Source organism: Falco cherrug, chromosome 9 (assembly GCF_023634085.1).
Source record: "Falco cherrug isolate bFalChe1 chromosome 9, bFalChe1.pri, whole genome shotgun sequence".
In the NCBI taxonomy this organism is placed as follows: Eukaryota; Metazoa; Chordata; class Aves; order Falconiformes; family Falconidae; genus Falco; species Falco cherrug.
Window position 1 is genome coordinate 49,274,409 of NC_073705.1, and position 27,414 is coordinate 49,301,822.

At 38.5% G+C, this 27,414-nt stretch overlaps 1 protein-coding gene across 26 annotated transcripts in view; it reads left to right on the forward strand.

Moving 5' to 3' along the window:
• The window catches only part of KCNMA1 (potassium calcium-activated channel subfamily M alpha 1), a 505,772-nt gene extending 478,843 nt beyond the window's left edge, over positions 1–26,929 (forward strand). For 11 of the 26 annotated variants that reach the window (XM_055720090.1, XM_055720092.1, XM_055720089.1 and 8 more), the window contains 5 exons: positions 8,267–8,461; positions 10,072–10,190; positions 11,964–12,188; positions 14,356–14,384; positions 20,169–26,929. In XM_055720090.1, the coding sequence (XP_055576065.1) occupies positions 8,267–8,461; positions 10,072–10,190; positions 11,964–12,188; positions 14,356–14,384; positions 20,169–20,323 (723 nt within the window). In that variant the 3' untranslated portion in view covers positions 20,324–26,929. Of the gene's footprint in view, positions 1–8,266; positions 8,462–10,071; positions 10,191–11,963; positions 14,499–20,168 lie in introns of those variants that run through there. The other 15 variants (XM_055720094.1, XM_055720098.1, XM_055720103.1 and 12 more) reach the window with 4 other exon arrangements.
• The last annotated feature ends 485 nt before the right edge of the window (positions 26,930–27,414 follow it).

Consider the following 27,414-nt stretch of genomic DNA (forward strand, 5'->3'; position numbering starts at 1 on the left):
TGAAACCTAGACCCGAATTCAGTGTGTTGGTCCCTACGCTCACCGTTCGTGTCAGACAGCATCAATCGTGTTTTAAGCTTTTAATTTCCTGTAGCCATGAACAGTGCTCTGAGTATGAGCGCTGGGGGACACAGCTAGAACGATATGAAAGCCATTGCACGCATCACGTGAACTCTACTTGTGTGAAGAGAGGTCATCATCTCTTTTTCACATGAGTTGTCTTGTGAGTCAAAACATAAGTGCATGCCAGAAACTACAGATGGTGGCCTTTGGTTATGTCTACATTAGGGTTTTTAGTTTGCAGCCATAGTACAGTGTTACAACAGACGCCTCGGTCGTAGTCCTTGTCATCTCCCCTTGCTTCATATCGGCTAGGTTTTCAGACCAGTCTTGCTCTGTATGAACTGTACTTCTTTAGGAGGGACCTTAAGCTCTGCTAAATGTCGCAAGGACATAGTCGTATTAAAATCTGAGCGTAGGCTTTCTGAGCTCCCTGCAGAATAAAGTTCTATAGTGCTGGGAATCATCTTATAAACCCCACGTAAGACTAGAAACGACTGAACAGGCTTCCTTAAAGGAGCCGAGTCTGACCTTCACCTAAACTTACAACGAAGCTTTTTGCTTTTAAGAAAAAAATCACAGTGATCTTTATTATTTAATATTTTATTCATATTTCTTGTTTATGTATGTGTATTACATATTTTTATTCCCTGCTATATTCCTCATATGTTCCATCCACAGATGAATAATATCAGTCTACGCTGATAAAATGTTATTCTAATGCAGCCTAGGAGTTTGCAATAAACTCAGAAAATACTTCCGGGCCATATTTTGCAGGTGTGACAAATTCAGAAAGCCTAAGCAAGCACACTTCAACTCTGTACCTTCTCTAATTAAAATCTCAATGTATAAAATATTTAGCATTTTCACATTACAAATGGGAGTAATTTAACACAAAGGTGCCAAATTGTTGTACTGAGAGCTGTTTATCTACTCACATTATTGTCTAAATCGATGTCCCTGAATGAATCCTTCGGTAGGGTGCTTCCAGGATCTTGGAGAAAGTAGCGTTAATTCTTCTGGTGGCCACTGGCATCACCACAAAAAGCAAGCCAAGCGTTGTGGGCACCACTTTGCTTGTGCAAAGGTGTATTGCGTAAATAGTAGTGAGGCAATAAGAAGTATGCAGAACATGACAGTTCAGAAATTTTTACTTGGAACTCATCATATAATCCTCACAATAATTGTAGTTATTGCTAGTTTTTATTAACTTTTAGGTTTGACAACATGCCCCTCTGTTTCTGCAGTCCCTTTCTTCAACTGGGTCTTTTTTTTTTTTTTTTTTTCCCAAACATTTTCACATCTAAGCGGTCACATTACATGTCAGGGACAGCGCAGCCTGAAGCCCGAGGTGTAAATGTGATAACAAGAGTAGAAAATCCTAAATTAAAAAAAAAGTACTAATCAAGAAGACAAGCCAAGGATTCAGTCAGTTAGTGTTGTTCACCATCCTGTCCTTGCTTTCACCACTTTCCTGATTGGTGGCAGCATTATTTTGTCTTTTATTCCTCAAAGGCCTAGTAAAGAGTTGGAAAAGTACCATTCTTTCTGACCCTTCAGAAAGTGTAAGATGTGTGAGATGTTTTTCCTTTACTATCCCTATTCTCATGGGAAGCATGTATTCTCCTTTCACTTCTTTTCCAAGGAAAAGAGCATTTCTCACACAAACTAATCTACTCGCACTATATTATCTTTTTTCTTTTTTTTTTTTTTTCATAGAGTACACTTGTTTTAAAGGATCAACTTCTATTTATTCTGCCTAACTTCCAGCCATTACTGACCAACCAAACCCAAAATCCTAACTAAATTGTGAGATCGGCAATCATGATTCCATCCTTTTAATTGTGCAGGAATTCTGCAAGAAGGAAGTAATTCACACTGTGCCAGCCTGTGCCAGCTCACTTCGAGACAGAGATATAGTTCATTATATGATCCACTTAATGATTCAGCGGGTTTTTTATTGGTTAATTTTTATAGAAAAAAATACAGCTTATGATCTCTGTTGATATATTTGGAATGCAAATTCCTTATATGGTCTGCAATACAAACATATAATGCATGAACTGCTCCATTAAGGATGAATGTCTTCTCGCAGTAGCGAGGTTTTGTAGTAAAGCAGATGTAAGAAGGATTACAAAGTAGAATAATACCCATGCATACAGTATTCTTTCTGACCCACAAGTAATTTGAAACATACATATGGACATATTTATATAGAAAAAGAGGTGCAAAATATGTTTTAAATAATTTGCTCAAATATTTAGTTATTGAATAATAATAATTCAGCAGAATTAATCCGTGTTAAATTACTATTTTCTTTTATATATTTTTAATTATATGGAAGTAGCAGACTAAACCCTACTCCCGAATCACAGATTACAAATGCATTCTCACTTTCTGATTCAAATCTGAGTGCCGAAGATCATTATGTCCTACTAGTTTAGCGTTATTTCCTATACAGTGCCAGTATCGGATCACTGAAATTTGAAATCATCTGATATTTTTTTATGTCAAGGATAAAAGACTTAATGAAGTTTACTTTTCAAAATGCTGTCTATGGGCTATCTACACACGGTTTGGCCTCTGCAGCAGAGGCAGTATATTCCACAATAATATATATATAGTGTATAGTATATAATATATATATATTAATATATATATAATATATAACAATTTGCAGGTCATTGCTGAGAAGGCAGCGATAAGCTCAGCACCTGCATTGCCTGGTTGATGAGCTGGTAACTGTGGGCTCTCCAGGCTTCAGTGAAAATGCTTGTGAAGACTGTAGGCATCGTTCGTGTCTTAAGTGTGGCAGTGGCTACCGTTACATTGCACCAGCTAGTCATTATTGTGTCTTTGAAGAGGCATCTACTGCCATCAAAGACTTGAATATATTTTAATATTTGTTTTGTCATAACATATGCATAGCCAGGGAAAGAATATATGTAGTCTGTCGTTTCAAGGTGGTGGTGCTCCTGAAAGGCAAAGCACGTTCTCATCACCACATTGAATGTGAGTGGAAAAACACCAAATTGGAAGCCTCTTTTAGGCGATGTGGATGTTTTGTTAAAAGATTATCTGCACCTGTAAAAAAGTTACGTGGCATAAGATAGCTTAAGAGAAGCAAATTTTTGAGGAGAAGAATTTTTTTCCTTTTCTGGGTCTTGATGGGATAGGTATTCCAGTAAATTCTGTACGTGCGAGGAAACTACTTTTATCAACAAAAATTGTTTACCTTCAAAGGTTTGAATAGTTGGCCTGAGAGTCAAAGCTTTCTGTTATTCCTTTTGGCACTGAAGCTATGAGAACCCTGAAGTTCTGTCAGGTTGGCATCCCTCCCATACATACCACTGACAACAGACTTGATAAACTGTCGGAGTGGTGCCGTTTAGAGGCAAGGATCTCCAGAACCGGATTATAGCGTTTAACATACGATACCCTAGAATTTATTTCCTTGTGCTAGAACTTTAGGTCTTAATTTTTGTTCTATAATATTAAATTCTACTTTTTCTTTATATGAACAAAAGCACGGAATGGAAGACCATAGTTAAAAATAGCTTTCCAGTGTATCTCTTATTCAAGAGTCCTCCCTCAGGGATCCTCACAGTCTTATTTATACAGAAAATAAACTGTTGTAGTCTATGATATGGACAGTTTGAAACACAGGGCTTTTTTTCGTGCAAGCCTGTTCAGGGGATTGGCAGGCAGCATCTTGTAACCTAAAGAGTCCCAAACTTCTTTAAAATTTGGACAATATTTGGAGAATCAATCGGTTTTTAAAGCGTGAAACATTGTTATTTATTTTCTGCTGTTGATTCTGTCTCAAAGGCCCTTTTGTTATTGGTATAAGTTACTGATGTTAGCTCAGTGGTTCCTCACGTTGGGCTATATATTATTCATTCAACAGAATTCCTCTAACTGAAAAAGAAAAGCAAGGTCAAATATTTATTTGAAAGCGGTGTTAAAAGCTGCATGCAGTGGAGGAGTTTTCTTAACAGAAATCCATAAAATCCCACTAGTAAACACACAAAAAATGGCATATATGAATTGGAAAATGACAATTTCAGAGTAATTATAAATGAAAGGCAAAGCGCTATTAAAGTTAAAGCAATGTTATTAAAAGATGCGCTAATTTTCAGTTAAATTTTCTGTAAAAGACCAATTAGTTTAAAAGGCTTGACAGCATTAACTGCAAAACATAAGCACTCTGGTAATTATACTTTAAAAAATGATTGAACAAACCGGAAAGCATCCCCAAAACGTTTGCAGGAGCTGCACTAGGCTTGCGGAGCGTAGGCTAGGTGGCACTGCTAGCTCAGAGATCTCCGCCGGAATGTCGGGGCTGTTTCCCCAGGTTCAGTGTCTGTGATGCCTTTCCTTTTTTGCTGTGTTTAGGCTACACCTCCTCCATACGCCCATTCCGGGTGCCGATTGCAGCGATGCCATACAGATGTCCAGTGTGGGGTTCTGTTAATGACAGTAGCAAACAAATATTTCTTCATTTTACTGATTTTACAGTCAACAAAAGGGTTTCACTACCATCACTGGGAAGTGTCTTGTTAGTTTAGGTACAGCAGCACCTTTCCAAAGACATTCTGTAGGCCGGTTTCTTACAGGTACTGGCGTATCCAGGCCATGTACCCTCCCACAGAGCAAGATGATCACTCTCTCATTAATTTCAGTGTATTATTATTCCAAAAGAAATGGATATCAGCTAGTTCAACTTTCCATTGTCCCCCGGTTCCAAAGTGGCAAGAGGTAATGAGAGGAGTCAGAAGCATGGATGGACGAGTTTTTCCCTACAAGTGTTGAATATATTAGTGCAGGAGGGAGTGACCCTACGTAGCAGAAGGTGACAAGTTACAGCTTCCTATTCACCCATTTGTTCTTGCTTGTGGTTGGGCCTCTTCTGGTCGGTTGCAATGCCAGAGCAGTCCACCCTGAAAGTTGGAATCTTTTCACCATGGATGGCAAAACCCCCCAAACCATCATTTGGCTGCACTCATCTGTCTGATTTAATGGTGACACCCACATCAGTTATGGCGTGAAACCCAGATTAAGCCATTGTTCCAAGATAAATGTTGCCTTCTTTGCTAATAAGTGTCTTAGCTTTGCCTTAACATTTGTCTAGCAGTGGGAGGCCTTTCTCTGGTGACAGCATTCTGTTCTACCGACAATAGATCTGATTCTTTTCTCATTTGCATCAGATTCATAGTAGTGTGTGGCTCTCAGAGTTACTCCTGGTTGGCACATGGCATAAGTCAGAATTGGGCCCATTATGTCTTAATTGCACTGGAGCTTGGGGGTGGTGTATTGCATTGCATTTTATTTTATTTTATTTGTATTAATTTGTGACAGGTGCATGACTTGATACATGATTTTACTACTGCTTTCATTTCTCGATTTAATATGAGATCTGTAGTAAAATGAGCGATATGGCCATGGAATAATTTCTTAGTATATCGTGCTCGAGTGAACTACAACTGAATTTACGGTAAGGGGTAATTGTGCACTTGCACAGTACAAAATTCAGATGAGCTAAGAGTATATGTGTTTAAAGCTTGCATTCTGGCTACAGTTGCTATAATTTGAACTACACAATAAAGAGAGAGAGAGAAAGAATTGGAAACCAGTGGAGGCTGGCCTAATGATACCTCCTGAAGAAGAATAAAATTATTAGTACAATTTTAGACTTTTGCATGTTCTACCAATCACTGCAAATCAGCAGTCTATAAGATGAAGCTGTTTTACATGAACCAGCATTTATCAGTCTTAGAGCAGGTGAACATCTTTTACCATAGTTGGCTTCACTGTAAATCAGACTTGAAAAGTCTACCAGTAAAGACGGCTTTACTTTGTTTCATGTTCTTCTATCTTGACTTCTAGAGGTAAAACTGAGAGTAGTATTTTTGAATAATACTAAATATCACTACTTACTAGAAGAAAGAGGAATCAGAAATTCTGAATAAAGGAGTGGGGAAGGCATGCAAAAAGGTACTGTTGCAGAAAGTGGTCTGCTTTTGTGAAGATGTGTGCTTAAAGTGCTATGCAGAATATATTGAAGCACATTCTTACTGGAAGGGCTTTTCCAGCTTTTACAGTCACGGTGTCTTCAACCTTTAGATCTGGCAGAATTTGGTTTTATATCCATGAAACTGCTGTCAAGTAACATTGCTGCCTAACTGCAGCTAGGAATCGTACTAATTATTTTAGTTCTGAGTGGTATGTAGTATATGCTGACAAAGGCTAAAAAAAGAGGCTCAACTCAATGCCTTTTTTTTTTTTTTTTTTAATCCTATGTACTTCCAACTTCCAGTTAGAAAAGCGTAGCTTGGCGGTAAAAGTTGCCAAAGAGGGCAACTCTGATTCTCACCTCAGGGACATCAAGGAAGAAGTAATTGAAGAATAAACAATCACGCCTGAATGTCTTCTCTCTCTCACCATGGCAATTCCTATTAAACATCATATAATCACTCCAGACTCACATTCCTGCAAGGGGTCACATTGATTTTTCTGTATGTTAAGAAAGGTTTGAGTATTACACTTGAATTGTTACACAGTGCATCCACATATGTAAGAGCTGATTTGATATTAGCTGTTGTTTTAGACTAACTGAATCTTCCTGAGCCCCTACTAATGCCAGGCAACTCCTTACACTACACTTTGTATTTAAAGTATGTAGTGCCTTACCCAGGCGATATTTAAAATAATTGGAGTTGATGAGATGCAAATATTTGCTTTAGGGCATGTATAACAATAAAAATATGTTCCCCTCATTTTGATTTAGTCAACAGGTGAATGGCGTGTATGCCTATGTAAATAAGCAGAGAAGCTTGAAGTTAGGAAACTTCACTGTAACAATGAAAAACCTTGCCGTGTAGAATTCATTTTCTCCTGTTTTATCTGTCATCTCGAGTGAACAATAAAACTGAAATTCCATTGTACAAAGAAAGAATATCAAAGTAACATGGATAGGAAGCCAGTTCTGCTTTTTGATCTCAGGATAAAGTATCTCAACCTGTACCTCAGTTTACCTGTGTATTAAGTACAATTGCATTATATGGCTAGAGCAATGAATTTCATTGAAGGGCAGTATTTAAGAAGCATTACCTTTGACCAATAAGCACTGTTTGAGAATTCAGTATTCATTTTTACCTGGTTGGATTACAGACATTTGTTCCAAGTCCTAAATTCAACAAAAGTCACTAATCTAGTAAAGGAAACCAGAAATCCAGTAACGTCAGTCCTGGGTACTCCACAGCGAGCTCATTATCTTCTGGTACATCCCCCATGCTTACAAACCTCCTGAAAACGCAGGCGTTAGTGACATTGTAAGTGACGGTGTCTCCCTTTTTTTGTTCAGCTTTTTTTTATTTTTTTTTGCACAGTACATTGCAGATATTTAGCTGAGTATCTCCGAACTATACCAGTATACTTTTAACTGAACTTGAAAGTCATTCATCTGGCATTAAATTAATATTTAAAATACCCATTGTTTGCCTGACAAACCAGCAATGCTACAGATGCTGGCAAAATGTCAGTGTGGAGTAAATCTCCCCTAATAAACCACACTTACCCTATACCCTAGAGTTTTTTAAAAGGACCACCAGGATCCCAAACTCATCATACATTTATCTGGAATGAACTCAAGATGTTTAATTGATACATGCTTATGTCTGAACACTGTCAAGTCTCGTAATAAGATGTTTAGTACAATACATCGGTTAGACTGCTAGAGTCCAGCCACAGTAATAAGTAATGACATTTGCAGCACAAAGGCAGCTCCCCAACGAATTGGTGACAAGAGTAAAAAGGCAATCTAGCCTGTGTAAGCTTTAAATGTGGTCTGAATTTTACAATTACATGTCCTAAAGCCCATTATTAGACATGAAGGCAATAAGAAGGAAAGCAGTCATTGCATCACTACTAACACCAATTATAGGAAACATAAATCATTCAAATTTTTGTACTTTAATAAAAATCAGCCTGAATTGGTGTTTAAAAGGAAGGATCTAGTATAGAAGCCTAATGGGATAGAAGAAAATAGAGTAATTGGAGGCTGCTGTCTTTTCACTTTCTATATAAAATTATTTGAAGAGACAGCCAAGAACTTTAAACAGCAGAAACCCAGAAAAGTTGTAATTTGGATGTCTTCAGTTGTGACTTTAATGGTGTTTGCTTAAAGAGCTTTCTTTTATCTCTGCAGACATACTTCAATGACAATATCCTCACACTGATACGGACATTGGTAACAGGAGGAGCCACACCAGAGCTGGAAGCACTGATTGCCGAGGAAAATGCGTTGAGAGGAGGTTACAGCACGCCCCAGACACTTGCGAACAGGGACAGGTGTCGAGTTGCTCAGTTGGCTTTGTATGATGGGCCCTTCGCAGACCTAGGGGTAAGATCACCGGGGGCTCGGGGCGGGGGGGGGGGGGGGGGGGGCGGGATGCAGGACCAAGGCTGGTCTGCAATCTGTTTGTTTTCTCTCAGATGGAATTAGAAGTCTCCCTTCATTAGAGTGTAATTTCTACCGTTTAATTGAATAGAGCTTGTGGGTCGCTGGACAGTGTACAGCACAGGGCGCCAGGTTTGCCCTTGCCCTTTGTACGAAGCTCTGTGACTTCCCACACTCCTTGCCTGGGTGTTTCACACGGAAAATCCTGTGGCGGCTCCTAGTTGTCAGCTAACGAGGTGGATGAGCTGACCTGGATGGTATACCCATTCTAATCCAGTGTAAACATTCTAATCCAGTGTAAACATCAGCGATATCTATACCTTGCCTGGGTTTTGATAGGCTTATTTAGTCTTTCCACAGAGCTTCCAGTTCTTGCTTAAAATATGCTAATTAACTTGAAATCATAGCCATAAGGTTTGTTTTCTGCTGTTTCGGGATGAGCTGAAAATCTCATGAAATCCTAATTTTCTGATATTTTGGCTCCACTATCCTAAGAGCAAAGGAAAGAATAAAAGCAAAACCGAATAAAGAAACAATCTTTGGATGCATTCAGATAAAGAAGTATCTAGAAATGTTTTCTGGACTCAGTCTTGTAATCTTGAAGTGAATCCCAAAGCACCCACTTCGCTTTGATGATGATGTAGGATTTGCTATTTCTTAAATTAACCTTGTGTTCACCAGTTCTGTTCAAAAAGAATGGAGCAACCTTCTCCACAGGAATGACAGGGAATCACCGTTTCAGGATTATGGGCGATGAGGGTACACAGATAGAAGTAAACAGCCTTTCGGTTCATGCAGAAGTCCGTTTATAGCAGAAACTAACAGCTCATCAAAACACTTGGCTATCGGCGTAACGTTTTCAGAAATAAAAAAAGCAACACCCATCCTTCAAGTACTCTTTCGCCAGCACCTCAACCGCACTACATTGTGAAGGCAGAAGGCATTAACACTCATCGTGACTTAAGAATCAATATTTTTGAGATACAAATTATGGAATCTAAACTATTTTTTCAGCTAATCAGAACATTTTATATTTTTTATGAAAATTGGCATACATTTAATCATTATTTTACAGTGGGTGCTTTTTTATTACCCTTTTAATGCCGCAGAATTCTGATTTCTGTTGTGATCCCCGGTCAATTTATTTATCTAGATGACAGTATGGCTACTGCCAGAAAAGGATCAACAATACTAACAATTGTAATACCACGATTAATGGAATTTGTAGAGTATGCATTGTTTGGTACCAAACTTTATATTTCCAGCTTAAAGCAAATCAGTCAGTCTTCCCAATTTACCATCTTTTCATGGACCGAGGCTCTCCAAAATAATGATCACCTTCCATAATTAACTATTTGAAATAATACATTTAGATGATTCATTTCCTTAGGTAAAAGATTCTCATTTGTGACAAGCAACAGTCTGTCTATGCATTGTCCTTTTTGTACAGGCTCATACGGAAACTCCTGTTCCCTGACATTGTGTTAACAGAGAAAGAAAGGAAAAAAATGTGCTGTTCTCTCTCCCCCCCCCTCCCCCCTTCTTTCTCCTAGGATGGAGGTTGTTATGGAGATCTATTTTGTAAAGCACTGAAAACATACAATATGCTTTGCTTTGGAATTTATCGATTGAGGGATGCACATCTAAGTACTCCCAGCCAATGCACTAAACGGTAAGTCCAGTCTTTCAGAACATCTGCTGCACTGTTTTTTGGTCTTCTGGGTGAGGGAGATCCCAGTGCCTGGAATCTAAACCCTAAAATCTCAATCTAAAAGAGAGCTTTCTCCGTATTTTACGTAACTGCCACAAAGGTAACTCTTTGAGGACTTCATGATGACTCTTTCGCTGAGTTTAAATCACAGGCTGGATATTATAGCATGAGTTTTCAGCTAATTTTAATAAAAAAAAATGTAAAGTAAATTTTCCAAAAGTATGATTATATTGTTTGATGTATGATGATCCACTTGCTTGCATACAAGGCAAGGGCTTCAGTTTGCTCATATCCATCAGCTGTAAGCTACTGGATAATAATTTAGATTATAGTAGCAACACTTTCTTTTTTCTGAATGCTCAGAAAATATTCCTGTGGGCTTCCCCTTGGTCCTGTCTGTAGCTAATCATTATTTCTTCCAGTAAATGGAAACTCTTCTCTTGGTAGGCTGCGTTTTAACTTCAGCAGCACCAAGGCTGACCTCAGTGCTGTAAATAGAGCAGGTTCGTTTCCATCTTTGCAAACTGAAGGCCATTTAGCAGCTTACTTGAAATGTGTCTTAATTAAGTGCCTACTAGAAATACACACACAGACCCATACCAGAACTATCACAAATCTACCATCTGTTACTGTTTCATTCTCTGCAAAAAGCATCTTTATTGGGCGAATGTGGCAATAAACAACCCTGCAGCCCACCAAAGTGGTTTCTTCTGTAAGGATTTGAACAAATTGGGTAGAAAAAATGTTTTTCGGTTTAGATTTATGCTGTACTGGCTATTCTTGGGATTATTTGTTGGATTAATAAATGACTTCTGTCCCTGAGGCAGCTAAGCAGATTTCTTAAGAACCCTGAATTAATTTGAAAAGAAAGTGTGAGCTTCATGATCAATTTTACTCATTTCTTGCTTGGACAGAAAATGCCTGTTGCCTTGCTCAACAATGTTTTTCACAGGCATGAAAGAATTTAGCAGCAAGGTCTATAAGCCCTTCCTACCCTGGAAGGGGGTTAGGGGAAGGTGAGGTTCTTGAAATTCGTTGGGCTGTTTATTTCAGGTCTGGGATGTATACTTAGCAATGCTGGATTCTTGGATGTGCAGGTTTCCCTTTATGAATGCTCTTTGAGGCCATGAATGTACCTGTGGAATGAATGAACAAAATTAACCTTGCTGCAGATTTGCCGATACATTTTTCTGTAGCTTGATTTATGTAGAGTCACAATCCAAACAAGTAATAATATCCCTTGCTCTATTGACAGTATTTAAATATTTAATAATTCTGTAGTAAATATGTATTTAGATAGAACTGCATCTAAAATCCTCCTTGCCCTGCTTTTTGGCTGTTCTTTTAAATATGTTGTGGGTGAGTAGGTTACTGTGTTTTGTCAACATGTGAATCTGTTTGCTAGAGTCATTGCCTTGAGGTGCAGCTAGGGAAAGGCGGGTGGTTGGTAAGGTGTCTGCTTTGAAAAATAATGACGTGATTTGCTTGAAGAACATCCTGCTCAGACAGTATGTCTGGGTGACAGAAAACATAGAAAAAGTGATATCTGACGTAAGAAGGTCCAGTTTCATAGTGGGCATTATGTGAGCTAAAATTAGATATGCACTGAAGGAAACAGAGATGCAAAAATCTGGGTAAATGTTCATGAGATAACAAGTCTAGAAGAAATGTTTTAGTACAAATCTAAATGTGCTTTCTCTTTCTTTCTTTCCTTCTTTCTTCCTTTCTTTCCAGTTATGTTATCACAAACCCACCATATGAATTTGAGCTTGTGCCGACAGACTTGATCTTCTGTTTGATGCAATTTGACCACAACGCTGGCCAGTCCCGGGCCAGTCTTTCTCATTCCTCCCATTCCTCCTATTCTTCCAGCAAGAAGAGCTCATCAGTTCACTCCATCCCATCAACAGCAAACCGACCGAACCGCACCAAGACCAGGGATTCCCGGGAAAAACAGAAGTATGTGCAGGAAGATAGACTTTGATATGTGTACCTGCTCCCACTGTGTGTGAACTTGCATTCACCACCCATTCTCCCCAGTTAATGTTTCCAGCAGTAATGTTCCCTGTTTTCCCATGGAGTTTTCCCTTTTTGTACACATATTTTGCATATGTATGACAGTGTGCATGTGATTGTCATTTTTATTTCACCACCATAAAACCCTTAAGCACAACAGCAACAAAGCAGACGGACCAAAAGTTATTTATGATGCTAGGGGAGAAAAAAGAAAAAAAATTCTAAACCCATAGGCACACTGAAAACATAAATAACTCACTGCAGTTACTCTACATATCAGAAACTAGAGTATATTTAACGTGAACACTTGCTCTTGATGTCAGAGTTACACAAAGAAAGTCATTTAGTGCAGAAGTGTTGATGTATGTTGTAGGTTTTTTTTTTATATTCATATTTACAGGAGTTGCTACATTTATTTGAAGCGTATAAAACTAACCCATTGGGGAGGAAAAAAAAAAAAAGAGAGAAAAAAACCCACATAAAAACCCCAAAATACCAAAAAAATCCCTACTGATTTTTCACACTCAAAGCTTATATTGTATAGGGCTTACACTCTTTGTATAGATTATTGCTGCGCACTTGCTTTATACCAAAGCAACATCAGGGACTTTTCTGCTTGTTTAAGGTCTTTCTCTAAAATACTAGCCTTTCGGAGATAGCGTCTTTTCCCTTTAACACTGAAATTGTCTGGGCATGGAGTTGTAAAACTCCAATGGTTTAATTTAAGTTTAGAAAGAGTCTAATTGCATATTAAATTATTATTCTGTCTATTTATACTGCCACATGAATAGCTATATTTTCTTTCACTTTTGACATTTGGGATAAAAAGCCATATGTATCATAAATATTGGATGTAAGTCATTAAAAACTGCCTTCCTGGGACTTTTACATCTTTAAAAGGTGAATTAGTCACCTTATGTACAGAATAAATAATGTTCAGAAAAGAGCAAGCATTTTTCTATGCTTAAGTATCAGATCTCAAGGGACTTTGTTCCTTTCCCCAGATGGTAGTTTAACTTTTCGAAGTTAGAGTGGTGGTATAAATCTTCCAACAAGAGGCCTAATATGCGAAGAGCCTCCAGAAACACTGTTCCACCTTCTAGCTGGTTCTTTCCAACAGGTGTGTGCCAGTATGCAGGAATACAGGGAAGAAAACTAGTGCCTTTAGGGTCTCCCCCACTGCGGAGGAAAAGGTGCTGTGCCCTAGACAGCTAAGGAGCAGAACAAGAGGCCTGGGGTGGAAATATTCCCTGTGCTGAGGCATCTTGTCCTAGGAGCACTTGCCAGAGTCTGGTTCTTGCAGATTCTTACTGACACGCCCAGCCAAACAAAAATGGTGACAGAGAATTAAAGTAAGTAGTGGAAAGGAACCTGTCAGAGAAGACCATAGAAATGATACTTCAAGCTTGGGTTTTTTTGCTTTTTATTATTATTATTTCTTCAAATGCCAATCTTTTGAATGATAGCACTAGTCCTAGGTGGTATGAAGAGTCTCCCAGGGTAGGGAGGCCAGAAACACCTATCACCTTGCCTTGCTACCCAGCGAGAGAGCATGCAGCCAGAAAAAGAAATATTTGGATGCAGAAGTTATTAGCATTGTAACTGCCAACCCAGACAAGGTGCTTTTATGGTTAGTGTTGTTTTCTACCTTCCCCTTCCCCAAGCATGATGATTTTGAAGATTTGCTTGCTGTGTGAATTGACAATGAAGCCAAGCACTTTTACTGACAAACCCTGGAACCATCAAAGTGGGCTACGGAGAGTACCACTGTGCAGTGTTAAGCGTAACGATTGGAATACAGTATATATATATATATATATATATATATATATGTATATATATGTCTATCTCTGTGTGTGCATTCAAATGCAGCTGTAAGTCCTATCAGTGAAATACGTTGCAAATTATGGATGCTCCCCTACAAATAAGTCTATTACAGTTGCTCTTCTTCACAAAGACAAATTCATGTGTTTCTTTTGCAAAGAAAGTTATAACGTTTTGCCCTAAGAATATTTATTACTACAAGGATGTGCCAGTTAAAGTGCTCAACAGGAAATATGACAGTTTAAAAGCATTGTAAAACTTACATAGCTTACTTCTTTTTCTAAAGTGCAACAAGGATGAATAGAATGGGCCAAGGTATGACAATTAATGGTTCTGCATGACCTAGCGACTGCTGTGGGTTTCCTTCTATAACTTGTCCTTGTGAAAACTTGTGAAATTAAAAAAAAAAAAAAATAGTTACAAACTTTATTCAGTTACTGGTTTGTTTGTTTGGTTGGTTGTTTTGTTGGTTTTCTTTTGCCTTTTTTTCCCTCCGAACCAGAAGTAAAACTGGCTGCTGCTGCTGCTGCTGCTGTTGCTCAACCCTCTTTTCTTTTTTTATCCTCTCATCTGCTTGCCTTTCTAATTGCACGTGTCCTTTTGTGAACACCCAGGTTCCTGCTCAGTGAAGATGCCTACCCTGATGCAGACATTACTTTAACTTCCCATTCCTCATTCCAGTTCCTTCCCTCCCTGCCCCTCCCTACTCCCCTGTCCCCTGTGTATGTTCATGAGCATCTTTTTTTGTTGGCAATATTGACTGAAGATAGTTGAGAGCAGTTATGCATTTTGGAAGAATGTTAATGGCTTTGACACCAAAATGCTTTTCCATTAATGTTTTATCTGTTTTCCATTTAGCAGAGGAAGGAAGGGTGTTAATATGAAGCCACTTGTCACATACTACATAATGATTTTATCCCCCCAAAAATAGTATTTGTGTAACTGTGCAGCTCAAATAGAAAAAATACACGCAGTGTACGTTAGAGAGGCAACTTGCCTATTTTGTGAGCAGCAGAAAAGTAATATAGGGATGCAAATCTGAATTCTTCAAATCATACTGAAGTCTTAATTCTCCTCTGTCTTCTGTCTGAAAGTTGGAAGTCTTAAAGTTTTTGACTTTTACTTATACCATGTGCAATTTTCACTGCTAACTACAGTCAAATTGATCAAATAGTTTGTTACAGCGATGAAGGTTTTCTGAGACGGATATGCCGGTGACACTGGGAGGTGGGTCATTACCAGTATAGGAATGTTGAAATCAACTATGTTATGCTGTCAGGTTTTTTTTTATGTTGAAAAGTAAGAAGAATCCCCCAGTTTCTTCGGAAGCCTGTCCCAAGTCAAACGTTCTTAGTAACTTACCCTGATTAGTTTCTGAAAGTGGAAAAGCAGCACTGATGACAAGAGATGACCTTTTAGAGCTTTAAGCGGAGGTTCTGCCACTTTATATCAGTCCCAGCACGAGTTCAACAGTGGAAACTAGGTTCTTGGGCGCTCTGTTGATCCAAGTGTTGACACAACCCCATATCTAGCAGACCCGCAGGTTCTTGGCATGGGTTCCCACTGGACTGGACTGGCAAAGTCAGGCATTTCCCAGTGAAACTTCTATTGTCAAAAGTAGACAATTTTGTTAGTTTAAAAAAAATAAAAAAAAACAAACAGCAAGAGCAAGTCCAGAATAGCATTTTTGTCCCAAAACATTAGTTGCCTTGGCGTAACATAAAGACCCTCACAGAAAGCAAGAACAGTTTCTCCTCTCTCACCCTGCAAGTTACTTGCTGCCTGTTACATGTAAAATATTCATTTGCCAAAGAAAGAATTGCTGAGCAGGTGGGTGGAGAAACTCTCATTACTTTTTTTCTCATACAGGAAGAAATTGCATGGGAGAATTTTCAGCTTAGCTAGAAAAGAGCTGCCTGGGTGGGGTGGGGAGGCACAAATCCACCTGCATGCAGACTCCTGCAAGTGTCACAAAAGAAAAAAAAGCGTGTTTAAAACAATTGTAAGGTAACTTGGGATTATGGTGAGAATACAGATTTAGCAAAATCCTTGTGTCATGTTTAGCCAGTACTTTCTTTGCCTCTGCTCAGAAGAGGGAGTGTTTCACAGTGACATTTATTTAAATGTGATTACTCCATCCAGAATTAATGACAGAAATTTTAAAGTGCCAGGACAATAAATCCATTGGAGAGAATTGCTAGAATGTTATACAAGTTGAAGAAATCTGAATTTTGATAATTTTTATTATTTCTATCTTTTTATGCTGCAGGGAACAGTCTTATACAAGATGTTAATTTTCATTTATTTGTTACAAGAGCATGAAGCCTTTAAAAGCTTCTTGGCTGCACTGGGATGCTGATAGCCCATTGCAAACACGGGTGGTTGAGCGGAAAGTAAATATTTTCTTTTTTCTGATACATGAAGCTACTTAGCTGTTCCAAAATCTCTCAGGTGATGCTGTTAAAAAACAAACCTGCCAAATAGTGTAGGAAGATAAAAAAAAAAAAGTATGAAACTGTGCCTGTTCTCACTGTAACATAGAAATGCATATGGTAAGGATTAATATGCATATGCCAAAAGGGAGAGAAACCGACTGAACATGACAGAGAACTAAAAACCAGCAAATAAAAGGGGGTTTCTGGATTGATTTAGCGGAAGGAGTAAGTAAGTAGCTCATTTAAGATGTGTAAAAAATCTGTGCTAAGACTTTGGAAGATGTATGAAAGTCAGCCTGTGAGCATAACAAAAAAGATTGAAAAGCATTTAAGGGATTCAAGAAGGACATTTAGTAACTGGGAGCAGACTATCTTAGTGGCCAAGAGAAAAGATGAGGAGCATCAAGCTCACATTTCAAAGGTAAGTGTAGAGGTCGATGGGCTTCCACAGGAGATTTGTCATTATGTGGTCAAAGACAATTTTAACAGCAGAAGAGGCACAGGAAAGGTATAGAGCTGGGTCCAAGCATTTCATGCTGGATGTGATAATGCCCGGATCAAGGTTTCAGCACTGGCAAAAGGAAATTTCAACACCAAAAGAAATTAGAATCTACCAGTTCCTGCATTTACTTAGTTTCTGTATTTATTGCATGCCAGGTAAAGGGAAAAAGAGACCTGATGGTGTCTTTCTAAAGATCAGCTCCCTGGATATGATCTTTACTGTAAAGATTAATATCTAAATAATTGCCTTGTTTAGAAAAACCCAGGGAAAGCAGGGGAGATGGCCGTGCTTTACGCTGGCTGCTGAGAAACACAGTGCAGCTCATCCCTGCTCCTTGGCACTCACACAGTGAGTGCTCCTTCCTTGCTAGGAGATTGAATTACCTTGCTCCAAGTCCTGTTTGTAAGGAAAGTTTGTGCACCATGCGTTAAAAAAAGCAGGTAGAGATAAAAGTTCACAGTGCTTAACTTGCCTCAAAATCATTTTAAACACAAACCATTAGAAAACTGCTAGTTTGAAATTGTTTATGTGATCTTGCAAGGCTTCTAAAACATGATAACCATCACACTTTACACCTCTCTGAAAGGTTAGTTTAATCGTAGATCACATAAAATTGGTTTCCACAAATGCATAATGGTTCATGTGTCACACTTGAACTAAATGGTTTTTTTAAATGGAGCTGAAATTATTTTGATGTGTACACATTCCCAGATATTTTTTTTTCCCTACAACCTTTCTTAAACCAGCCCCCATCAGGAAACATTCCCTTAAAGTCTCATTAATAATTCAGATGTTCTGATTACTTTAAAAGATCTATGGAATTGAGGCGCTTTTTTTTTTTTAAAACTGCTTGACAAAAAGATAAATGAATGTAGAAAGAAGCGGTAGGAGTCTGGCAAGCTGTAGATCATCTCTGAACAGATTGTAACTTTATCATTCTGTCAGGAAGAATAATTTAAAGCACTTAATCAGTTAGCTTCAGTGTGCAGGATGTAACATTATGAATTCCTATCGTCCAATCTGTTCAAATCAAAGGGAACTTAATTATAATAGGTGAGAGAGAGATGGGAGATTGAACATTGTTCAGACCCAGGCAACTTTAAGGGGGCAGGGAACTATTTACCCTGGTCACAAATGAGTAGAATATTTTAAAAAGAAGCTAAATACATTTTAGAAAAAGGGCAAAAAAACCACTACAGTAGATCTGTTTACATTCTCTAATAAGCCACTAGCATTTAAAACAAATCCTTTTCTTCAATTTATTTTTTTTTAAAGGCACGAGCACAGGTAACATATATATATATACATAATTTGGGGAAAGAAAAAACCATGATGGATTAATCCCTCATGAGTTTGGGGTTTGTTGTTGGGGAGTAGAGGTGCTGCACATAGGTGCTGAAAGGCCGTATCAAGCATAAGTGTTTAAAAATCATATTCATGGAAGTGCCTGAGAAGTCCAGTAATTCTGGAAACGAACCCCTTTCTTTAAAGGCCCTACCTTCGAAGCCGGTGGCTTACATTTCTGGCCAGATAGTTCTCCTTTATTCTTCCTGGTCTCCCAGTTTCTGTTCTCTGCTTCACCTCCTCAGCTTTTGTGTTCAGTCCTTGGGTTTCCAAGGTTGATTTGGCTTTGCTTATTTGTATTTATGTAACTATTTAAAGTGAGCACTTCTCCCACTCCTGCCCTGATTCCAGCCCAGCTACAGCAGCACTTCAGTGGCAGTTTGTCTCACGGAAAGGAGACACGAGAGCTTCTTGAAGCGTTCCCCGTTGGAAAGAGAGTTGTGTGTTCATGTTAAGAGCAGCAGCTCTGATGTGGCACACATTAAACCTTGTATGTAATTAATAACAATGCCTCAGCTGCAGAATTGCATCCCCAGAACCACATGTGCTGGCTGCTCTGCACCCTCACCTCTGGAATTTGGGGAAGGAGGATGAGAACCGAGACCCCTGTTCAACAACTGCTTATCAAAGCAGAAACACCTAATGGCCATAAGCCACTCTAAGTTAGTCTTTGAACAGAGCTACCTATCTTGTAAAGTTGCACACCTTAACTAAGAAATGACAGCAGTAATTGCTCTCAAAAGGGCTTAAGAAAATTCTTCTGGTTTTTTTTTTTTTTTCTTTTGTGACTTTTAAGAAGTTTTTGTCCACAGTCACCTATGATCAATGCCACATGGTGGTTACGGTCATAAGCAGCTAGGGAATGGCTGCACCGCTGCGGCCTCGCACCATCCTCACTCCCAGCCCACCATAAATCAACACCATAAAATTCTTCCCATGTTCATGGAACCAGACACTGCCCCAAGATATAAAAGGAACAGCTTCCCCTCTAATCTTCCTTTAAGTCAGGTCCTTGCTTCCTTTGCCTTGCTGCTGCATATCACTACCAATGCCCTCGGGATTACCTTGAGCCCCTCACAGAGCCACCTGCAGGGATGGTCCCTACCCCATCCCAAACTGGTGCCCAAGCAGCCGGCTTGCTAAGTAGCAATGGAACAGCCACCACGTACAGCAAGGAGCAAGGCTGCTGTCTGGCACCACGAATGCGTAGAGGATTTATTCTAGCACCAACTGCAGAAAGTTATGTTCTCCTCTGTGATTTCTGAGCCAGCGGTGGCGACTGCCACAAAGCTGGGATGATTTGGAGAAATCTCCAGCTCTTTAGGTGCTCCTCTGTATATGGACTGACCTGCTTTTCTCTGCATTACCCTCAACCCACCCGCTCTCCCTGGCTTCTCACTTTAGCCTTTTGTTGGGTTGGGTTTTTTTCCCCAATAAATGAATCAGAGAGTGTTCACAGGAGCATTAAAAAAAAAAAAAAAAAAAAAGAAAAAAGAAAGAGCTCTCTTGCATTCAACAAGCAAACTAGCATATTGACAGTTTTCTTTAGCTGCTACTATCAAATCTGCAAACATGTCATCCTCCTCTCATGAAAAGTACTTTCAGAGGTATTAATCTAATGCACTGTACTGCTAGTAATTAGTCAAAGTCACCTTCTATTGATTGCCTTTTCTGTACAAACTTTACTGACTGCTCCCCCCTGCCTTTTTTTCTTTCTTTCTTTTTTTTTTTTTTTAATATTTATGTGTATATGTGCTTCACTAATTAAAACTCTCATTTTCCCCTCCTTATTCTGTCTCTACCCGTTTTGCTCCTTAGCAGAAAAGAAATGGTTTACAGATGAGCCGGATAATGCCTATCCCAGAAACATTCAAATCAAGCCCATGAGCACTCACATGGCCAATCAGATCAATCAATATAAATCGACAAGCAGCTTGATACCACCAATCAGAGAAGTTGAAGATGAATGTTGACTCCTTCGAGGCCAGAACTATTTTTTTAAAGCCTGACAAACTTCATGAATGGTGATGTGACATTTATTCCTCTTACATGCTGAACCACTGATGGAGAAGTTAAGAGGGGCAAGCTTAATGGGAAAAATAAAGTAGACAGATCTTTGTTTGTCTGCCTTTAATATTGCTTCCACGTATTTTGGAAACTGTTTCATTTATAAATGAACATAATCAAAACTAGTCATGTATAGCCTCTAGCATTTTAAATTATTTTTATTTATTAGAAAAAAATATATTTTTCTTTTTTTTCATTGTCAAGTATTTTCCCTTAAAAAAAAACCTGCTAATGTGGCCAGACTCCTAAGAATTTGAAAAAAAAACAAAACAAAACAAACCTCAGTCTTTGGCTTAAAGGAGAATGATGGTCACAGTTATAAGGACATGTAATTAAGGGAGACAAATGATATATTATAAAAAAAGAAAAAAAAAAGGTCCAACTTGTATTTTAGTAAATCAAAAAAAAAGAAGAAAAAAAAAAAAGAACCGTTCACCAAAATGTTTCTTTACTGGAGGATGTGTATTTTGTTCAGCATTGACACCAGCTCTTAATAAACTGAACTTATTTATTTTCAAAGTTGAAAGTCATATTTTTGTACCTGTAACATTCTTCTGACATATTATTTGTTTTATTACCATATACAGATCATCTTAATTGCCAGTTATGTTAAGGTCCAATACCCCCCCCAGACACTGTGTCCTGCCCCCCGACTGTGCCCATTTGCACACACACACACACACAGAGCAGCCCAGCATCCTCGATGATAACTTTCTGTGACGCTAACAGAGTGATGGCCACGACCCTAAACCAAGGACCGTGTAGGGCAGGTGCTCACAGGCAGCACTTGCTCTAAATGGCAAATTTGGCAATTCCACTCCGTTTCCCATTAGCCATCAGCAGCTGCTAATTGCAGGAAGGCAAGTTTGGCAAGGCTTCTTCTTTTGCCAAGTGCTTTGAGCCAGAGTGCATAAATAGTGCATGAAATCAGAAGTTAGAAACCTTCTCACCTACTGTGTTTTTTTGGGTCCTTACTGCCAAAGTGCTGATGGACATGCATCAGTCTCATTCAGTTGGTTCAGATGCTTCCTGCTGTGTCTAGAGGTTTAGCTCCAGACCCTGGCACTTGGGTGCTCGCTCGTACCTTGGGAAAAGTCACACTGACTCTCCTTTTGGAGAGCTCAGCTCAGGCTGAAAACTGATTTAGCCTCATCTTTATAATCTCACAACATCCTGGTCTCAATTAATTCCTGCACCAAACAACTTTATGTTTTAGCAGTTGTTTGTTTGTTTGTTTGTTTGTTTTCTTCAATTTAGTTTCAATTTGCTGGGACACCACACATAAAAGTACAGTACTAACCAAATTGAACTAAAAGTAATGAATGTATTTATTATGATAATTTACAAAAGGCCTTGGACAGGTGCCTTTTGTGTCAGCAGATTCACAAAGTTGCCAACAAGCTTTATAGCCATCTGACAAAAATGTGATGTTTTCTATCTGTGCTGCAGTAGCTATCCACCCAAGCATTTGATGTTCTAAATGATTTAGTAACTCTCTCTATCTCAAATTAGCAACATCAGACACAATTGCGTGAACAGAAAGAAAGAAAAAATAAAGGCTATGCTAATAAAGATTAAAACAAAAAATATAGGACCCAGTCATCGAAAAGGCAGATTTTCATTGTGCAACTTTAGGCTTTGTAATTTTGCAGAATTGTTGAACACCACAATAAAATATACAGTGGTACTTTTATCATTAGAGAAATATCAGTGAATCAAACAAATACAAAGCAGATGAATTTATTGTGAAAACAATGATTTCCACTATATAATCCAACATTTAAGCTAAACTATCTCAGCTTTAATGTTTGTCCACTGGCTGCAGTACAAATATAACCATACTAACACCTACTAGGCTTTATTCTGGAGTGACTTCTTGGACTGTGAATACTTTGTTGTTACATTTTGTAGAATAGCTAGTTAAAGACAATAACAAGAATTGTTACTACAGTATCTGTAAAATTGGATTGTTTAAATTATCTCACTCTCCTACAAAGTAACAAAACAATTTAAGCAGGTTTTCATTATTATTTAGACCGTGTTTAACCCATTTCACAGTCCTCAAACCAGAAGATGATTCCGGTGAGCTCTTCTGGTCTATGCTGCTTCAGCTAGTGACACGTTACACAGTTTCTGCATTTGGGTCACGTTAAGCCTTTACTTTGAAGTCAGTCTCCTTTTTCATTTATGAACTTCATTCATGTTACAACCAGAGTGAAAAATGCTGGTCCTGAGTACAGGAGAAGTTTTTAAATTTGTGTTCAACTTCACCAGGTACATGTGATTTTTTTAAATTATTTTTATTTTAAAAAAATTTTCTTAGAAGAGTGGCGTTTACTGTAGGGGCATAGACCATCATATCATATACAGTGCCACTCCTGGGTGTCCTTCCTTCAGAAGTGAGCATTCACTGGATAAAACATACTAATGAAGCAAATGCAACACCTCTACATAGCTAAGGTTTGTGTGTGTGTCTGTCCAGTCTGTCACGTCCAAAAATATCACGCTGCCAACTGTATGTAAATAAAGGACAAGATCTGAATTATACTTACGCTTTCTCCCAGCCCAGATAGTTCCCTGTGTAATGACAGCTAGAACAACACCTGCAGAGAGCCAGCGAGACACAGAGAAACAGGTATAGGTATGGTATTGCATTCCCCATTTATAGAAAAGCTAAGAGCAATCAATAGTATTTTCTTACTCTTTTTGATGATCAAAGCCACAGGACTGACTTCTGGCAGTTAGAGGGAGGCTCATGTAGAAAACCTGTTGGAGACATTCCCAATTAAAGACTATAATGAGGCCAGCACCAATATGAATTTATAGCAAGGCAAGTGGCTGGGAAAGTGGCTTAAGTGACAGCTGACACACCACATGATGACTAATGTAGAAATAACTTTTCAATCTTTATTAATAATTCTTTCTTTTCCCTAAAAGTCAACAAATGGGAATTTTTAAAAAAAAGGAATTTCAGTTTTTTCATTAGTTGCATGTACAATTATTACAGGCTAAAGAATTATTTTTTTTTATTATTGGCAACTGATGTATTGGATAGAGAATGTGTGTGTGTATGTTGTCATATATGCATGTCCACACATACATGTATGTGTGAATATGTAAATGCATATGTACGGGGGTGTATATGTATTTGGTACAGCATCATTGCAAGGTGGTGGTCTTTATTTTTTGGCTGGGTGGGGTGAAGAATAAAACAAAGGAAAAGAAAAATCTGTGACTTACAGGCTGGCACATGGAGGAATTTTGTATCTGCTGTTTCCTCCTGGTTTGACCAAAAAAGCAGCTGTTCCTGTTGGTTATAGCAGCGCTGACAGGGCTCCGCAGAACCCTCCCTGCTGCAGCAGGTGCGTGCACCTTCCCCCCCAGCACCCACACACATGTACTCCCCCATTGCCAGAAAGCCCCTTGTCTCTGTCTCGTGGCTATTATTGTAATTTGTCCCCTGAAGACCATGAGCACTAAGGTGAAAGAATAAAACTGCTGTCTGATGGGGTGTCATTTGGGTGGCAAGTGCCAAGCACAGTAAAAGTTAAAGCATAAAGACAAAAAGCTATTTGGAGTTTAAATGCAGTTTTTAAGGCCTCAATGTAACTTACTGTTGTTTGTACATTGACAAGTATACAATACTATTTATTAATAAGAAAAATAGAAAGAAGATGCAAACTTCCTTATATTTTCATAAAAACTTTCTAAAACTGTAACAGCTCTTCTTTCAAATCAGCATTGATGGCCAAACTGTAAGAAATACATGTGGTGGAAGGTGAAAACCCCTTGATTTGGGAAATGATGCAGTGCTACAGGTTCACGGACATCATTGATATTCCACCTGTAACACAAAGGGACCCTGCAAGCCTTACCAGCCCAAAATCCAGGATCGTGGGGACAGAGCAAGCAAGGGGTGAGAGGGACACAACACATCCAGGTCCTGAAACGCACGTAACCATGTAGCTATTTCCAGTTCATCTTTGGTGGGCAAACCAGTGCTGCTTATACAAGGTGAAGCCCATGAGCTTCAGGATAATGAGGATCCTGTGTAGCCTTATTAAGCCACACAGATGTCTTGAAAAAGTTATTGTGTCTTCAGCAGCTTACAGGCAAGTATAGTAGAGGCGCTGATGGAAAGCCAGGTTTAGCTATACTAAAGATTTTTTTCTCCCCTATTTTTTTAATTTTAAAGTAAAAAGCCACCCAATGACTCAGGCAGCAGGGATGTGAAAAGATGTAATTGGCCTCAGCCAAAAGCACAAGAGGGGAAAAGCAGTTTGCATGTAATGTACAAGAGACATAGAAAAGTATTATCTGTAGCTTTCTATTACATGTTGTTGGGTGGTGGTGAGTGAGGTGGTTATTGTTGGGGCTTTTTTCAGCCAGTGTAAAAATCTACATTTCTTAACTCTTCACAGAGTAAGAGAAGAAGGAAAAAGTGTAATAACATGTTCTCATTCAGAGAGGACTGGTTTTGTTGCTTATTTTTTCTATGTGTGTGTGCAAACTACATTTAACAACTACTGCAATAATTGGATGCATAAAATAATGTATGACACACACAAAAAAGGCAATAATTTACAAATGGATAATTATGCATGTTTTCACTGCTTGGTCACTCACCAGCGAATCCATAAACATGTAGGCAACTGCCCTATTCTAGCTGAATCACGTGGGCTCAAAGTTAAACACAGAGCAGGTGCTTAAATGGTTTGATCGAGAAGTAGATTTGTAAGGGCTTCTGGATCCCTTTATATTGGAAATGAACACATATTGAGGTCAGGGTGTGTGTGAGCATGTGTGGTATTTTGTTTTTACAGCTGTTATCTTTGAGAATTTCTTTAGCACCAAAAGCACTGTGTGTCTCACCTTTCATTTCTAGTTTTAAATGTGCTTAAACAAAATAATCCAGTGTGTGAAAGGCGATGAACAGGGCAAAGTGAAAACAGAAATCCTTTCCCTGTGTTACAGTGGATTGGCCTGGGAACATTTGTCAAAGTCAATGGCAGATACATAGAAAAAATCAGGGGAAAGGACAGTTCTTTATAGTCCTTTTCCTCTCCCCGTCATCTGAACCACCAATATCCCCAACATATGAACAAGCACTTTTTTTCTTTTTTCTGTTAATTCTTAATTCTAAGGGTGTTTGAACAATATCAGGCTTAGGGAATATAGATTATTTAAAGTTCATTATATATGCACACAAATTTCCTAATATTCAGTTAGCAGGCATACTATTTGCAGTACTTTTATACCGAGCGATACTCCTAGGTGGAGGCACTGCCACCATCTGAAATAATGCAAGGAAGGGAGTAGCTGTTTGTCTGTGGCCACTGCCTAGTGTGGTACGCAGGCATATAGTATTGACAATTCTGCCCTCAGCATTTATCAGAGCTATATTTATATAAGTAATGCATCCATTCTGCACAGATATTTTCTGCTATAGAACATGCAGCCACATTGAAACCGTAGAGTCTATAAGGTGCAGTAGTCTATATAACCAAGTAAATTCCACTGAAGTTAATAGCTAGGACTGCTGGTCTAATGTACCTGTTTTATATAATGGTGTACTACTGTTAACTGCCAAAATTAGAAGGAGTAGGGGAAAGGAAGAAAATATAAAATATTTTTTATCACTTTGGGTTTAATTTATAACAATATCTAACTTGAGAAGCTAAACACAGTAATGCTGCATCTAATTAAAACCTTAGTGAGGTTGCAAGAAAGCTTCTTACTGCTTCAGTGAATGCATTTTAGATCTTTATAACTTTAAAAAAAGACAAAAAAAAAAAAAAAACAAAAAAAAACCCAAACCCCAAAACACAACACAGCATACAAGCAGTTGAATACATGTAATAGAAAACGTAGATTTTTCAGAAACCAAAAATTTGGCATATGAGCACTTTGTTGACTGGACAATAACTAATAGGAACCACGTGGAAACGTCAGCAGAAGTTATCTCAAGTTTACCTTAAGTAGCGGTTAAAAAATTCTTCTTCGGCCATGGCGCAACTTGGGACACACACGCTTAGCCAATGCAAGTAATCTAACCTTTGTCAAAAAGAAAAGAAAAAAAAAAGAAAAAAAAAGTTGATATAATACTTATGTTTGCATTTCTGTAGAGTTCAGGGCTGATGGTTTTTCCTTCTTTCAGAAAAAACACACACATGCAAACACATATATACAATATATTTTGATGGCTACACATGTCTATTTAGTTATAATTTGAGAGTGGGATGTGGCGAGGGTACACTGAGAACCAGCTTTCATCTTTAACTTAAAAGTTCATCAAGAAAAAGGAGTATGACTTCATCATTTTACTTTTTACCATTATGGGTTGGTGAGAGAGAACAAATGCTGGTGCTCAGAAATGATCTACCTGACTTTGTCATATGTAATATCCAGTGATAAATATATTGTCCTGTAAAAAGGGTTTGTACATAACTTGTACATGGTTTCATTTTGTATTTTTCTCAGATTAAAATTTATGTATTTGTGTTCTAAAAGAAGGAGAGATTGCTGTGTTTTCTTTTTTTCTCTTCAAGACAGGCTGTGGCCCATAAGGTCATGCAACATGTATCACCAAGCCATGAATGCTTTCTGCACAAAACCAAAGCTATTAATACTTTGAACTAAAACTAACCCAGCTGCCTTTCTGTCTGGCTCACTCTCCAGAATCAACCCCTGCCTAATAATCAATACCAGCTGCCGTGAAGGATGCTGTGCATTCTGCAAGTGAATAATTCTGCAGTAACCATAAAGGCCACTCTAATACCATCATGTACTCAAATACAATTATAATCTGGTAAAATCATAGAATGGTTTGGGTTGGAAGGGACCTTAGGCCATCTAGCTCCAATTGCTTCCACTAGCCCAGGTTGCTCAAAGTCACATCTAACCTGCCTAATTCAGCTACTTTACATAGTTGAACAGAGCACCTCATGGTACCTTTAGCTCAGATATGTCAGGTTATGAGGGACTGATAATTTTTTTT